The 14,841-nt window shown below is 41.1% G+C and overlaps 1 protein-coding gene and 1 long non-coding RNA gene across 4 annotated transcripts in view; one reads left to right on the top strand and one right to left on the bottom strand.

Moving 5' to 3' along the window:
- Positions 1-14,841, top strand: part of ZFYVE9 (zinc finger FYVE-type containing 9) — a 122,620-nt gene that overhangs the window by 73,379 nt on the left and 34,400 nt on the right. For all 3 annotated transcript variants that reach the window (XM_075935973.2, XM_075935971.2, XM_075935972.2), the window contains 3 exons: positions 628-751; positions 2,407-2,529; positions 3,377-3,532. In XM_075935973.2, the coding sequence (XP_075792088.2) occupies positions 628-751; positions 2,407-2,529; positions 3,377-3,532 (403 nt within the window). The remainder of the gene's footprint in view (positions 1-627; positions 752-2,406; positions 2,530-3,376; positions 3,533-14,841) is intronic.
- Positions 1-14,841, bottom strand: part of LOC142830539 (uncharacterized) — a 64,124-nt gene that overhangs the window by 46,517 nt on the left and 2,766 nt on the right. The gene's annotated exons all lie outside the window — the stretch shown is intronic.

Consider the following 14,841-nt stretch of genomic DNA (forward strand, 5'->3'; position numbering starts at 1 on the left):
TTTAATTAGCAGGATGTCCACTTACCATGGGTATGGCCAAATTTCCCATGGTCTCGTAAAGTTTTTTTTACAGCCACTAGTCCTGGCTCTCAGTGTTTTGTGCTGTTACTTAACTAATTTATCACTAAATGTCTCAGAGCCCCATAAGCAGTGAAAGTGTTGGTAATGCTGCTAGATAACATTGACCTCCTGCAATCCAGCAAATTCTCTGGTTCGACACTGATCAGGTCAGCATCTCAGAGCTCTAATCCAGTATCAGACCCCTTACTGTGCATGTTGTTTTGTAGAGTTTGGGTATACAATCTGTATCTATGCATAAAGGCAGGGCTTAAATTCAGGTGGAGTTAGCTAGAGCAGCACTGCAGTAAATATTTTCAAACCCATGGGCAGAAGCCTGGTGTGATCATAGCTGCTTTGTTTCTGTTTTGTTTGTGCATGTGTTAATAGAGAAAGCAGTGCTGGATTTATCTAAATCAGTGTCATGTACCAGTGGTTAACTTGTACCTCTGATAATTCTGTAGAGTGGATATATCTCTTTCATCTACATCTAGCAATCTAAGGGTGAGATGTGTAGTTCTGGGTGGTTGTTTTTTAATTCTGTCCCTTCTTACTGTTTGTTTTCTGTAGACTGATAACACTTCTGGATTCTCGGGAAGCATAACTCAGGTTGGCAGTCCAGTTGGCAGTGCGATAAACCTGATCCCTGAAGATGGTCTTCCTCCCATTCTGATCTCCACTGGAGTAAAAGGAGGTGAGAGCAATAGGGGTAACTAGGGAGCTATTTGTGGCATTTATGGGTGGCAATTCAATAATTCAGACTGCCATGTATAGATAGAAAGTGGGATCCTGGATATAGCCTTACAATATTTACAATGAATGCTAATGTATAGTTAACTGACTTGGCAGTAAATTGTGGCCATACTCTTTACAAGCATCTGTAGAAAACAATATTCTGACAGTGAAATTACTATTATAAGTAAAAACAAGCAAAAAAGAAAATTAGCCCTGAAGTATGTGCTAATTTCCTCATTAATCAGGCTGTGGGGAACATTCAGCACAGAGATACATTTTAATTAGCTATATAAATATTCATGTTTCCCTTTTCAATTTTCTTGGAACTTCTGCTTGGTTTAATGTATCCCAAAATGCATAATTCAATGACATCATAAATACCGTTGGTTGTGATGAGAAGTCTGATACTTGTGTACATCTTCCATGAACCAAGAAGTTCTTAGGAGAGGGTTAACATTTATTTCCGGCCTTAACTCACTTTTCGCTTTTGTTTTGTAGTTCCCCTTTAAAATTTGTGGTTACCTCAGCATATTTCTAATTTGACAATAAATAACTTTATCTAGGATAATGTTAAAAAACAAGCAAGTTTTTCAAAAACAATCTGCCCTATCCTGTCTTAACTATTTGTGAAGCTTCCTAATTATTGAATCTTTGTAAAAGAGAGAAACTAGTAACCTAGCTTTACTTAATTAAATTGCAGCGCACAAGCCAAATTTCACAAGTTCAGCAACGTCATGTGGATATCTTCAAGACATCATACTTTGTGTATGCTTGAATTAATTTAAATATCATTGTACCTGTTTTGACTAACATTTTAACCGCCAAGTGGGCATTTAAATCCCATTTAAAAATATTTCAGGTACACTTTTCGCATTAGTGAAATGAACTTTCTTTCTATTTGTTTATAGGTGGCCGAATAACAAACACCCTTCCAAATTTCTCTTATTTCTTTATAATGCCACATTGCAGTCATATAGGCAAGAGCACATATTACTTCAGCAGTTTGTGCATTTATATTTAAACACTCTGTTCATATGGCTTTAATCAAGAAAAATGTCTATAGTTTGAGTATCTTACTGGATTAATTTGAGACACAGAATTTGAACCTGCTCTCCAGTTTCTTGTTTTTGTGAAATGTGGTTTCATGTGATACTCATTCCTATGCTATTATACTATAGGTTGTAGCACTTAAACTGTAAATTCTCTGGGGCAGGAGGTTGTCGGTGACTGAAGCGTCGAGGTGCTACCACAATATAATTACCAAGTGTAAACTTTTTTGTTTAAGCATATCACATTGTAGTCTACATTAACACTTGTTTCTAAATGGAAGTCGAAAGTTTGACTTTTTTTAAAAGTTGTTTCTGCCATTGATAAAATTAGTTGATAAAATTAAGCCTAGAATTTTCAAAGGGACCTGTGGGAGTCAGGTACCCAAATCATTGACATTTGAAAATCCCTGCCCAAGAAGTAGCAGACCAAAATAAATTTTTAAAAGTCAGATAAAATAGTAGTGAATCAAACTTTATACATCAGAGTAATGTGATTGATTAGCTAATTATGTTGTTGAGTGTTACTGTCCAAATAAGCAATGTCTTCATGATTTCTTTCTTATAGACTATGCTGTAGAAGAAAGACCTTCCCAGATCTCTGTGATGCAGCAGCTGGAAGATGGCAGCCCTGACCCTCTTGTGTTTGTTTTAAATGCAAATTTACTGTCCATGGTTAAAATTGTGAATTGTAAGTTACTTTTTATTTAACCAGGGGGGTTCAAAAAGATTGTATACATACTACTGGCTGAAATCACAGCATTTGGTATTTACATGTGCCTGAAGCATCCTACATACCCATCTAACACAACAGGGCTTACTATTATTCGTTCACCCTCCTCTCTTTGACAGCACCTGACCTCTCAGATGATCTTGTCTAATTATGGTGTGAAGGTGTGAGTGGGAGGCTTTTACTGTCTTTTACCTCTGTTGGTCTCCACTTTCATTTCAAAATAAAAAGCAGGACATCTTTGTAGCAATACATTTTTAGGGTCACAAAATGTTCATATAAAACAGAAAAAAATGCACTTTTAAACAGTGTGTAGTTTTTGCTACTTTCTGACTCTGACTCAACAGCAATATGTTCATGTTTTTTGGAATATGGCCTACATCTCACCTTCTCAAACCTCAGAGAAGTTTAGTGCCCCACTGGGACCATACTGTGCACCATCTGATTTGGCCATCCCCTGATATGATGATACACTCATCCACATTCAAACCCTATTTTGGAATGCAGACAGCTTTTGTAGAGATCTGCTCTGTGGTGTTCAGGCGATGAATGTATCTTAATAGGGCCTCTAAGCTTTGGTCTTCCTATGCTGCAGACCCAGAGCTTTTAAGAAGCTTTTTATACCACAATGTGTGTGTGAAAAAGTTGTCATAAATCCTTATGCATCATAGTAGCAAGTGCCAAAGATATGCAATATTAGTGAATTTTTTTTAAAATGTGCTGACATCTTATAATGAAATTTGGACATGGCAAAATATTGAGTGGAAATCTACTTTTTCCAGCCTGAGTCATGTTTTCCTCTCTGCAGATGTGAACAGGAAGTGCTGGTGTTTCACTACAAAGGGAATGCATGCAGTGGGGCAGTCAGAAATAGTGATTCTCCTGCAGTGTTTGCCTGATGAGAAGTGTTTGCCAAAGGACATCTTTAATCATTTTGTGCAACTTTATCGTGACGCGTTGGCAGGTGGGAATGAGCTCTATTTGAAATCTGTAGTAATTGACTTCAATGAATATAATTAACAGATTAGAAAATTGCTTTGAGAAAATAGAGACTTTATTTTTATTTAAACATAGAAAACTTAGTGATCAAAGCTGATAGTGGTCTGAGTTCACTTAAGTTATTAGCAGGATATTCACTAAGGGGAGTGAAATCTGAATATCTAAGCTCTAATTGGAGAAGAGAGTAGCATTGGTTTAGAAACAATTATAGTCAAGGGGAAGTGCTTTCCGTTTAAGCCCCTTTTGGCAGCTGTCTGTAAATATCAGAAAATTGTACTTGTTGGACAGAGTTTTGTCTTTATTCTTTTAGATGGCCTTCTAAGGTAAAATTCTTTTCAGCCCATACTAAAATCTTTGTGTGTGAAAATATGTAGGGGAGGGAAAGGGAGCTGCTTCTGGGCCATTCATACACATGAGAAAGGGTAAGGTGAGCAAAGGTCCTTCATATGCTATTATAACATTAGGACTGGAGTGGTCTCCATAAAATAGCTCAGCAATCTGTAAAGAGGGATACTTCCATGTATTTGTTCAGTGCCTGGTCTGGCTACTTATGCTAGGTACTATTCTCAGAATTTGGGGACGGGTAACATACATCTGAAGTTGGCAGTTTTACTTCTTACCTAGCACCTACCACAGTGGGCTCCAGACTAGGGCTCTTGGGCACTACATTAGTACAGATAATATATTTTCAGTTTGCAGTCAGGAATTTTTAACATTGAAACAAAATGCAAGAAATTGTTAATGAAGCATTGTAGTCATGGTAAATACACTAAAGTTAGGTAGCTAAAATTATTATTTCATATATTGTAAGTTGGCCTCATTATCCCATAAAAATTTGATTTAATAAACTAATTTTATGTCTATATGCAAGGCATGGATGAGTTGCAGTTGATCTAGAAATCATAACAGAATTTCCTGTCTTTGATAGGTGTAAAAATCTCCTCCATAAAGTTTTATTTACATAGTTTCCCATAGTTAATTATTATTGGACAAATGAGCTGTCACTTTAACGGTTGCAAGTTATAAGAATCCAAAAATTATTGGTCAAAGAGAAAATGATGGTGGTGTAAAATATCTAGATATTTTAGTTTGTGTGCTCCAAGTTAGTCCTGTAGAGGTGAAAGCCTATTGCACACAGATTTATATTTAAAATTCCTATATATGTACAGATTGATTTAATGTTATGTACAAAGTATTGTGAATAATCATCCCAAACTCTCTTTGAATGTTTGATTGCACCCAACTGTTGAGAAATAATGAAAAAGATGGCCTCAAAATATCTGTCTTTATACAACAGAAGTCAGCTTGTCCTGTGAAGGTGCTTGATACAAAATGTACTATTGTCACATGGAATCACTGGTTTCAGATAAGGTGGGAAGAAATAATTTCCAAATCTAACTTAACCAATAGCACATAATCATAATTGTCTTCTAACTATGATGGTGTGTATATTGCAGTGCTATGGTGTACAGTTACACTACAGAGCTATATTATTTATAACTTCTACATAATGTATTCTGAGTCCTATTTTTAGCACTCTGGTAGTAATTTGATGTACTACATTGCAGTGCTAAGAGAGAGATTGTGCTTTCTGCTTTACAATTTTTAATCAGAAACCAAACTCCAGCACGTATAGTCACCAATTTTTAGGTCATTGTGAAAATACATAGATGGGTGGTAGAAACAAATTGTATCTTGAGTAGCTTTATGACATAAAAATGATTCTCGCTTAGGCTTTCATAAATCATTGCATGCAGGACAAATTACCACAACAGCACATAATCTATTCTTTATATATCCATCCCTTCCTCCCCAAAGTCAGTATTTATGAGATAAATAAAATATGCACATATAAATACAGAGTACCTGCAGACTTAACTTTCCTGTGGCTGCTTTCCTCTTTATTTGCCAAAGGGGAAAAAACCCTTGAGGTGCCATGAGATTTTTGCTTGTGTGACTGTAATTTCTTTGGTGGCGTTAATAAGCAATGCTGGTTATTACTGACATATCTAAGCTTCTAGTTTTGCCCATTTTATTAGAGGTGCTTCATCTCTTATATTATGAGTGGATTTGATGTGGATGAGAATTTATTATAGAAATTAGAGACTGCTTGCAAGCCTGCCTCAGTTTTATTTCTTGATTTATAATATGTTTGTTTGAATTTGTGTTGCAGCTAGGGAACAGAATTTTTTTTGTTTCTGCTTTTTTGAAGACCGTTTGCTGCAGAAAGTAAATAGGAAGGAATGTAACCATATTGCTTATCAGTATAGTGTCCTGAACAGCTAGGATGTAGAAATTGATTAGTTAATTTTTTTGTCACTGAAAAATATTGATAATTATTTTTGCTAGATTTAGGTAGGTAAGTAACAAGACATGCACACACCTCTAGTAAATTTTCAGGAAACACACTCACACTCACACTCACACTCTGAATCTGAAATATCAAGCTAGGACCTGTTAGATTTATAAAGAGTTTTTGATATTTGAAGAAAAGATATGGAGTTTTGGTTTAGATTATATGCATATAAAATATATTTTAAAATGCAGGGCTTTTGAACAAAATGTAATTGTTGTTCCATCCTCTCCTCCCCATCATTTTGTTTTCCTCTGGCCTCTATAGGCTTGCTTTGTTGTTAAACTCCCTACTGAAGTGTTGTGTGTCTTGTTTTGAAATGGTAGGCTAATGCTTTTCTGTTGTAATAATAATCTTTGTGTTGGCTATAAGCCTAGCAGGAAGCCCTGTTATTTGAAAAATGAGAACTTTGTCCATGTTACTGTCTCCTTTTAAGCAATCAGGCATGCTAATAAAGATGCCTGATATACCTTAGTACACTAGCTCATCTTTTGATGAAATATAATGAGGACTTCAATTTTAATATTGAATAATGTCAATCTGGCAACAGGTGATTTAGTTCCACTGCCTAAACACATTGCAGGTTTGCCTAAGATTTTGTTTAATTTTCATTACATTCTCAATCAAATTAGCGTGCATCATTAAGAGGAGCAACAGAAGCCAAATAAAAAGCTCAGAGAAAGCCCTCCGCATTTGTGGAGGATATATTCTGGAGATATCTGCGAATGCCAAAATCTGCCAATACAGAGGTGAGGTGTTGGGGGTATTAGCAACACAAAACCACATTGTCAGAAACTAGCATTTTCTTGCCTGGTTGCTGACAACTGGTTATTAAACCATTTCAAATGTATACCTTCAAGTCAAAGGCACTGCCATGAGTACTCACATGGCCCCACAGTACGCCAACGTTTTTATGGCACACTTAGAACAACATTTCCTCAGCTCCCATCCCCAAGTATCCTTCTACTTCTTGTGCTACATTGATGACATCATCGTCTGGATCCATGGGAAGGAGGCCCTTGAAGAATTCCACTGAGATTTCAACAATTTCTACCCATTGTCAGTCTCAGCATGGACCAGTCTATACATGAGATCCACTTCCTGGACACTGCCGCACAAATAACTGATGACCACATAAATACCACTTTATTCCGGAAATCTACTGATCACTGTTCTTACTCCAGATTTCATCCAGAACGCAACGTCACAAGCTAAGCTAAGATACAACCACATTTGCTCCAGTCCCCCAGACAGAGACAAACACCTACAGGATTCTTATCAAACATACCTAAAATGACAATACCCACCTGCAGAAGTGAAGAAACAAATTGATAAAGCCAGGCGGATACCCAGAAGTCCCTTACTAGAAGGACAAATCCAACAAAGAAAGCAACAGAATGCCACTAGCCATTACCCTACATCCCCCAACTAAAATATCTCCTACACATCAAGGATCTACAACCTATCATAGATGATGATCCTTTGCTCTCACAGACCTTGGGAGGCAGGCTAGTCCTCACTTACAGACAGCCCCCCAACTTCACACACCACAACAGAAACACTAGTCCAGAAACCAATCCCTGCAATGTACTCCACTGCCAACTCTGCCATACATCCACCCTGACAGCAGCCCTATAGTACCTAACCACATCAGCTGTACCATCAAAGGTTCATTCACGTGCACATCTACTAATGTAATATATGCAATCAAGTGCCAACAATGCCCCTCTGCCATGTACACTGGCCAAACTGGACTGTCACTATGCAAAAGAATAAATGGACACAAACCAGACATTAAAAATCACAATGTACAAAAATTGGGTGTATGTGTTTTATGGTTTAAACTCCCTGGACACACAGTTTTGGACTTGAAAATTTCCAGGTAAAAAAAAACTGCAAGGAGAAATTGCTGAGTTGGAATTCATATGCAAATTTGACACTCTGAACCAAGGTCTATATGGGTATGTCTACACTACCCCGCTAGTTCGAACTAGCGGGGTAATGTATGCATACCGCACTTGCTAATGAAGCCCGGGATTTGAATTTCCCGGGCTTCATTAGCATAAGCGGGGAGCCGCCATTTTTAAATCCCCGCTGCTTCGAACCCCGTGTAGCGCGGCTACACGGGGCTCAAACTAGGTAGTTCGGACTAGGGTCCTATTCCGAACTACCGTTACTCCTCGTGAAACGAGGTGTACCGGTAGTTCGGAATAGGCACCCTAGTCCGAACTACCTAGTTCGAGCCCCGTGTAGCCGCGCTACACGGGGTTCGAAGCAGCGGGGATTTAAAAATGGCGGCTCCCCGCTTATGCTAATGAAGCCCGGGAAATTCAAATCCCGGGCTTCATTAGCAAGTGCGGTATGCATACATTACCCTCCTAGTTCGAACTAGGAGGGTAGTGTAGACATACCCTATCAGAGGTTGGCAACCTATGGCTCGCAAGCCAAATACGGCTCTTTGGAAGTTCGAGCCCAGCCCTCCCTTGCTTTCCCTGCAGCAGGAAGCCCACACTGGTGCTACAGCCTCACAGCCCTCTGCAAGATTAGAGTGCCAGCAGGGGCAGAGGGGGAAAAGCCCTGGGATAGCCAGAAGCGGAGTGCAGAAACGGCTGCGTGCTGCTGCTCCCCTCTTCCTCCCCTGGCTGAGGGAACAGCAGCATGCAGATGCACTTACTGGAGGCTTCCCTCACTGTTCACATTGGAGCAGTGAGGAAAGCCTCTGGTGCCTGGGAGCAGAATGCAGTGCAAAAACAACTAAGTGCCACCCTCAGCTACTCATGCCCAGCCCCTGCACTCCGAACTCCTCACGCATCCCCTCCCCCGCCGAGACCCTGCCACTCTTCCCCTCCCTCCAGCTTGCTCCAGCACCCTCCCCCTTGGACAGACACCTTGACTCCAGCCTGCTCTCTTGCATTCTCCCCACAGACACCCCACCCCCAGCCTGCTCCTGCCCCCTCCTGATCTTGCCTCCTCCTTCCAGACAGACACTGACCCCCCACCCTGTTCCAGCCTCCTCCCCCTGGACAGCTACCTAGCCCAAACCTGCTCCTGCACCCTCCATCCTGGCCAGACACCTACACCTGGCTGAGTGGGAAGGGGCAGGAGCAGGCTAGACACCCTACTTAGCCTGTTCCTGCACCTTCCCTCCTGGTCACATACCCTGTCCCCAGCCTGCTCCTGCACCCTCCCTTGCCCCTGCACCTTCCCCTGGCCAGACAACCTATCCACCTCCAGCCTGCTCCTTCACCCTCCACCTTGCTCTTGCCTCCTGACCCCAGCCTGCTCCTGCCCCCTCCCTCCTGGCCAGACACCCTGCCCCCAACTTACTCCTGCACATCTCCCCCTTGGCCACACACCCAATCCCAGCCTGCTTCTGCACCCTACCTCCCACCCAGACCTCATACCCTCACCACCTCCTGCACCTGCATCCTTATCCCACTCACTAGCAGCCCTGTCCTGCACACTGACCCTCTCTTTTTTGGCCCCACTACAGAGCCTGGCAGGGGGGCACAAATTACACTAACCCTGGAACTCCAGAAGAGTAAATCTGGCCTGAGGCCTTGAACCTCAGTCCCCTCTGCCCCTTCCATGGGGCTGGAGCACCAGGGGACTGAGGTATTTGCAGTGAGGGATTAGTGGTTTTTAGGAGGGTTTTTTCTTTTTTCTTTTGCTTCTCATTTGGGAGGTTGCAGAATCTCCATCTCTGGAGATATTTAAGAGCAGGTTAGATAGACATCTATTTGGGATGGTCTAGACCAGGGGTGGCCAATCCATGGCTCGCAAGCCGCATGTAGCTCTTCCCTCCTTAAAGTGCGCCTCGTGAAGCCACCCCTAGAAACACTCCCCAGTCCCTGGCTCCCTATGCTCACCGGGGCAGGAGAGTTATCTGGTGCGGTGATTCAAAATGGCGTCGCCAAGATGGTGGCTGCCGACGGGAGCCTGATGTCTTTTAAAGAGGCAACAGTTTCTTCTCCCCCTCTCCCCCAACAAAAATTGCTCTTTGCAGTTTTTCCGCCACTGTTTCAGCTCTCTCTGTTGAACGGGTTGGCCACTCCTGGTCTAGACGGTACTGGGTCCTGCCGTGAGGGCAAGGGACTGGACTCAATAACCTCTTGAGGTGTCATCCAGTTCTAGTGTTCTAGGATTCTATGACTTGTGTGGTCTCTGACTGATTTTTTTTCTGTGGGTCAGTGGCCCCCGACCCAAAAGAGGTTCCCCATCCCTGCCATAAATAAAGAATGTTGAAACCTTTTGTGTTGGACATCATATTTTACAAGCCTCAAGTTGGGGCCCAGCCCCCATCGGGCTGTATGGTCATAACACCCCTGTACTCCCCACATATCCCAGTCCTGAGCCCATTATACACCCAAATCTCCTGTCCTGAGCCCCTCGTACACCTCAACCCAGATTCCTCCACCCCCACATCCCCAGCCCTCTGCCGAAAGATTGACAGGAAACAGCTTGAATGTTTGAATGAAGCTGGATTTGAGTAGTTACGATGTAAACTTCAAAGAAATGTATGAAAAGATGCAGCAGCAGAAGTCCCATTAAATAGTCTGAGTACAGTGTTTCATTTATGTTATTATTAAGCATTATGTCATTATCAATAATAAGTTGTATATTTGTAGTCATGCAAATGGGCATTTTATATGGCTTTTTGTTGCCAACTTGTTCTGAATTTTTACATAGTTTGGATCTTTGGTTTGAAAAGGTTGCTGACCTCTGGTCTAAATAGACACACGGAGTGGTTCTCACATTACAATAGGTAATTTCCCATTCAGGTATGTTCACCGTCTCCTCACTGTTGGAGATGAGCCTCATCCACTCTGATATAATTAGCACTGGTGTCACTCCCATCTCCCTTTTTTTTTTCTTTCTTCAGCATCTGAGAGAGTGAGTTGTATCTCATGGAAAGCTTATGCTCTAACACCCAAATAAATTTGTTAGTCTTTAAAGTGCCACTAGTCTCCTTGTTTTTGCTGAAACAGACTAACACGGCTACCTCTCTGAAAGCTTTGTTTGTTTTCTCAAACTTGGCACCTTCTAAACCATATTGCACCAAAGTGTTAGATGTATGGTTTTATCCTGTGTATGTATTTGGCCCTCGCTACCATGCTTTCTGGTTATGTCTCAATTTTCCAAGCAGTGTGTGAATTTTTTTTAGAAATTGAGCTGGCCTGATTTTCCCCCAAGTATTATTGTTTCATTTCTATTGGTGCAGGATCAGGTTACACAAATTTCCATGCTTATGGAATGGCATTTAATCTTAGACAGTGCTTGATGGTGATTATTGTTCAAAATGAAATGAGGGCTGACTGTGCAACTGAGGAAGCTCCCGCTCCATTTAATTGCATATGAACATGATAGCGGTTTTCAAATAGATAGCGGTTTTCAAATATCTAAAAGGGTGTCACAAGGAGGAAGGAGAAAATTTGTTCCTCTTGGTTTCTGAGGACAGGACAAGGAGTAATGGGCTTAAAGTGCAGCAGGGGAGGTTTAGATTGGACATTAGGAAAAAATTCCTAACTGTCAGGGTGGTCAAATATTGGAATAAATTGCCAAGGGAGGTGGTGGAATCTCCCTCTCTGGAGATATTTAAGAACAGGTTAGATAGACATCTGTCAGGGATGGTGTAGACGGAGCTTGGTCCTGCCTTGAGGGCGGGGGGCTGGACTCGATGACCTCTCGAGGTCCCTTCCAGTCCTATTATTCTATGATTCTATGATTCTATGATATAAAGAAATGATGTGGGGACCAATTCTTTGACATGGAATTCGTCAGATAATATGGGAGACATCAAGCATTTTAAAAACCTCTTCCGTATGGTTAAATTGAGCACTGAACAAAGGGGTCTCCTTTTGTATGTTATAAGGATAAGGGTACCTGAGACGATACTGGCACCTAAAGAACTGCGTGTAAATAACTAGGAGAGATCTTGAAATTAGAAGCCAATTTGTTCTCAGTTAAAATACAGACGCTATAACGGGAAAGTTGTTTATAGTAAATAATTAACAAATGTGGTGATCTTTTTCCTCTCCTCTCCTGGTATCAACTAATTTAACTGAAGTAAAGCATTATCTAATAAATATACAAAATGTGTTGCTCATTAAGCAAAGAATCCCAGTGAAGAACTGAAGACAGGGAAAAGGCCCTGAGGAGGAAAGTCACACCAATGGACTGGCGTGTGGTGATTTTTTTTTTAAAGCAATCTATAGAGCTGCTTTGGATTTAAAGTCAAGAGTAATCCAGTGTAACAGAGTACTTAATTGGTGTTAAAATCCAGTAAAGCTGCTTTAGATGCATCATGCACACCTGTGGCACTATATAAATAATACTAATCTTATTACATCACATTTATGCTGCAACTGCAAAAGCACTTTTCTCTGTACTTGGGAACTACTCGAGATTTATTTCTTTTTGCAATGAAGTTATAACGTAGTCTTAGTTAAACCAAAATACATGCTTTTGAGAAGGAGAGCTTAGTTGAGGATCCTTTATTTACAATTGAATTTTGGCTACAAGTTTCTGAGATAATTAAAGTTTGTGTGCAGAATAAATAACAGGATCTGGCTGTGGTTTATGGTAGCAGGATAGTGGATGGTTGAGTTGCAGTTTTCACTCTTGCTTGTTATAACCTGACTTTCATGTTGGGTTGATATGAACATAGTCCTATAGGCAGCCAAAGTATGAATCTTTCAAGCGATCACCTTCAAAAGACTGGTGCCTTTCACTTTCTGTGTCATTACTTGTCTTCAGTCACAAATGGAAATGTTTGATCTCTTCATTGACTCTGTTGGAGTGACGTCCAAAGCATGGAACTCTACAATGGTATATAGCTTTATTTTCCTATTGTCTTAAGTACAAACTGTACACCAGAGAGAAAAAGAAATAAATCCAGAGTAGCTTCCAAGTACAGAGAAAGGTACATTAAGGATGTTGAGGTGCGTAATCCATTAATCGTATAGTCAATAAAATTTTATTCAACTACATGATTAGTCAATAACGGAAGGCTGCTGTAGTTCTGCAGATTAAATGTAGTAAGAACAGGGTGCGCAGACATTTAAACTGTAGAGGTGCAGAGGGGGTAGATCCCAGATCCTTTATGAGCTGGGTCTGTGCGGGGCTACCCATGAAACAGGGCCTGCCGCTGGAGCGGGTTTTGCCTGCAGCAATCCTGGGACTGCCGTGGGCAGAGGCTGCTTCAGGGCAGCCTCCTCTGCTCCCCCTCGCATTCTGCTGCTGCCTTTGATAGAGGCAGCAGCACAGGGGTGGGGCAGGCAGCACCATGGGTGGTCCCGGCTTTTAAGCTGGCTCCTGCTTCTCCCCAAGAGGGTTGGGAAGCAAGTAGTTGACTACTTAACTTCTCACTTACATTCCTAAGGTGCATTTGCTAGTAGTTGCAGCATACATGTTTATAATGCTGCATAGAATTAAATAAGATACACTTAAAATAATCCAAAGATTCTTATAATTTATGGCCAGACGGTACTAGTATGATCATGTATTTATAGTCTATATGTTTTATGAAAATCAGATATGACTGACATAATAACTAATTATATGCTTTATGCTTTGGCTCATGTAAGGTATAATTGGAAAGGTCGTCGTTTACTGACTATGATTATCCCATTTGTAAGCAATGTATCAATTTTGTAGCTGAAGTTAGGAATATTGAGCTGGGTGTCTCTATTTCATATTTATTGCTTTGGTTCAGTCCCACTGCTGACACTTCAGGGGCTGCAATGGAAAAGCCAGATAGGGATTAATGGCCCATCAACTAGAACAATGGACTATGAATTCATAGAATCATAGAATACTAGGACTGGAAGGGACCTCGAGAGGTCATCGAGTCTAGTCCCCTGCCCTCATGGCAGGACCAAATACTGTCTAGACTATTCCTGATAGACATTTATCTAACCTACTCTTAAATATCTCCAGAGATGGGGATTCCACAACCTCTCTGGGCAATTTATTCCAGTGTTTGACCACCCTGACAGTTAGGAACTTTTTCCTAATGTCCAATCTAAACCTCCCTTGCTGCAGTTTAAGCCCATTGCTTCTTGTTCTATCCTCAGAGGCCAAGATGAACAAGTTTTCTCCCTCCTCCTTATGACACCTTTTTAGATATCTGAAAACCGCTATCATGTCCCTCCTCAATCTTATCTTTTCTAAACTAAACAAATCCAATTCCTTCAGCCTTCCCTCATAGGTTATGTTCTCTAGACCTTTAATCATTCTCGTTGCTCTTCTCTGGACCCTCTCCAATTTTTCCTCATCTTTCTTGAAATTCGGTGCCCGGAACTGGACACAATTGAGGCCTAACCAGCGCAGAGTTGAGTGGAAGAATGACTTCTAGTGTCTTGCTCACAACACACCTATTAATACATCACAGAATCATGTTTGCTCTCTTTGCAACAGCATCACACTGCTGACTCATATTCACCTTGTGGTCCACTATAACTCCTAGATCCCTTTCTGCCATACTCCTTCCCAGACAGTCGCCTCCCATTCTGTATGTGTAAAACTGATTGTTCCTTCCTAAGTGGAGCACTTTGCATTTGTCTTTATTAAACTTCATCCTATCCTCCAGATTAGTCGCAATCCCTCCCAGCTTGGTTATCATCTGCAAACTTAATAAGTGTACTTTCTATACCAATATCTAAATCGTTGATGAAGATATTGAACAGAGCCGGTCCCAAAACAGACCCCTGCGGAACCCCACTTGTTATGCCTTTCCAGCAGGATTGTGAACCATTAATAACTGCTCTCTGAGTATGGTTATCCAGCCAGTTATGCACCCACCTTATAGTAGTCCCATCTAAGTTGCATTTACCTAGTTTATTGATAAGAATATCATGCGAGACCGTATCAAATGCCTTACTAAAGTCTAGGTGTACCACATCCACCGCTTCTCCCTTATC

The sequence above is a fragment of the Pelodiscus sinensis genome, chromosome 9 (assembly GCF_052426305.1).
Source record: "Pelodiscus sinensis isolate ZL-2025 chromosome 9, ASM5242630v1, whole genome shotgun sequence".
In the NCBI taxonomy this organism is placed as follows: domain Eukaryota; kingdom Metazoa; phylum Chordata; order Testudines; family Trionychidae; genus Pelodiscus; species Pelodiscus sinensis.